This window comes from Apaloderma vittatum, unplaced genomic scaffold, assembly GCF_000703405.1.
Source record: "Apaloderma vittatum isolate BGI_N311 unplaced genomic scaffold, ASM70340v1 scaffold26121, whole genome shotgun sequence".
NCBI classification, from domain to species: Eukaryota; Metazoa; Chordata; class Aves; order Trogoniformes; family Trogonidae; genus Apaloderma; species Apaloderma vittatum.
This window is the reverse complement of record NW_009700023.1, coordinates 247-1,193: the sequence shown is the minus strand read 5'-3', so window position 1 is coordinate 1,193 and position 947 is coordinate 247. Positions and strand designations below refer to the sequence as shown.

General features: G+C 58.6%; 1 protein-coding gene across 1 annotated transcript in view; it reads left to right on the top strand.

Annotated features, from left to right (window-relative positions):
• The window catches only part of SNX27 (sorting nexin family member 27), a gene marked incomplete at its 3' end in the record, with an annotated part of 9,956 nt that extends 9,644 nt beyond the window's left edge, over nt 1-312 (top strand). Inside the window, exon 8 of the mRNA XM_009878622.1 lies at nt 149-312. Within this exon, the coding sequence (XP_009876924.1) occupies nt 149-312 (164 nt within the window). The remainder of the gene's footprint in view (nt 1-148) is intronic.
• Between the last annotated feature and the right edge of the window lie 635 nt (nt 313-947).

Genomic DNA, 947 nt, shown 5'->3' with positions numbered 1-947 from the left:
GAGGGCTCGGGCAGGGTGTCCCCCAAAGTCAGGCTGATGCTCGAGGGACCCTCAGGGGGGAGAAGGAAGGAGCAGAGCTGGGGTCCTGACCCTGCTGCGGTCACGGGCGACGCCACGCGCTGATCTCGACGTCTCGTGCTTTTTCCAGTGCGCAAACTGGCCCCCAACGAATTCCCCCACAAACTCTACGTGCAGAACTACACCTCGGCCGTGCCGGGAACGTGCCTGACCATCCGAAAATGGCTTTTCACTACAGAGGAAGAGGTTCTTCTCAATGACAACGACCTGGCGGTCACCTACTTCTTCCACCAGGTGGGTGCCCAAGGGCTGTAAGGCAGCACGAGTGCCGGCTCCCAGAACCCCTCCAAGCGCCGCTGTCCTGCGCGTGTTGGCAGCAGAGTGGTGGGGGGCAGGATCCTGCCGCCCCTGTCGCGGGGAGATGTCCCCCTCGAGCAGCCTCAGAGGGGCAGGTTCCTGCTTCCCTCGGCTCCGTGTGCTGTCAGTGACCACAGGGCTCCTAAGGGACCTAAGGGAGGGGAACGTTTCTGCCTGTGGTTTCACTTTATGCAGATTCTCTGGGATGAAGCGAGTCTGGGAAGAGCCACGTTCTCCCAGTGCCTGTATAAAGCGAGTCTAGGATGACCAGCTCAGACGTAGATGTCTGCAAAGTTCAATAAGCTGAATCCTGCTCTGTCTCAGCCACCAAAAACATTGTCCCAGTGCTCTCTGAGCTGAGCCTGTACCAGCCTCTGGTACAAACGGAAATAAAAATAGTCCTTGTCACGTTCTTGGATCTCCTAGACTGGATCTTTACTGGCTGGCAGCTTTACGAGCTGCTTTGTGCCAGGGGCAGGAGTCTGCGCTGAGGCTTGTGGCCTGTCCCTGCTCGATCCCGAAGGAAGTGCAGGTTTCCATGCTCCCCCTGCAGCAGCACGGTGGGTAAAAGC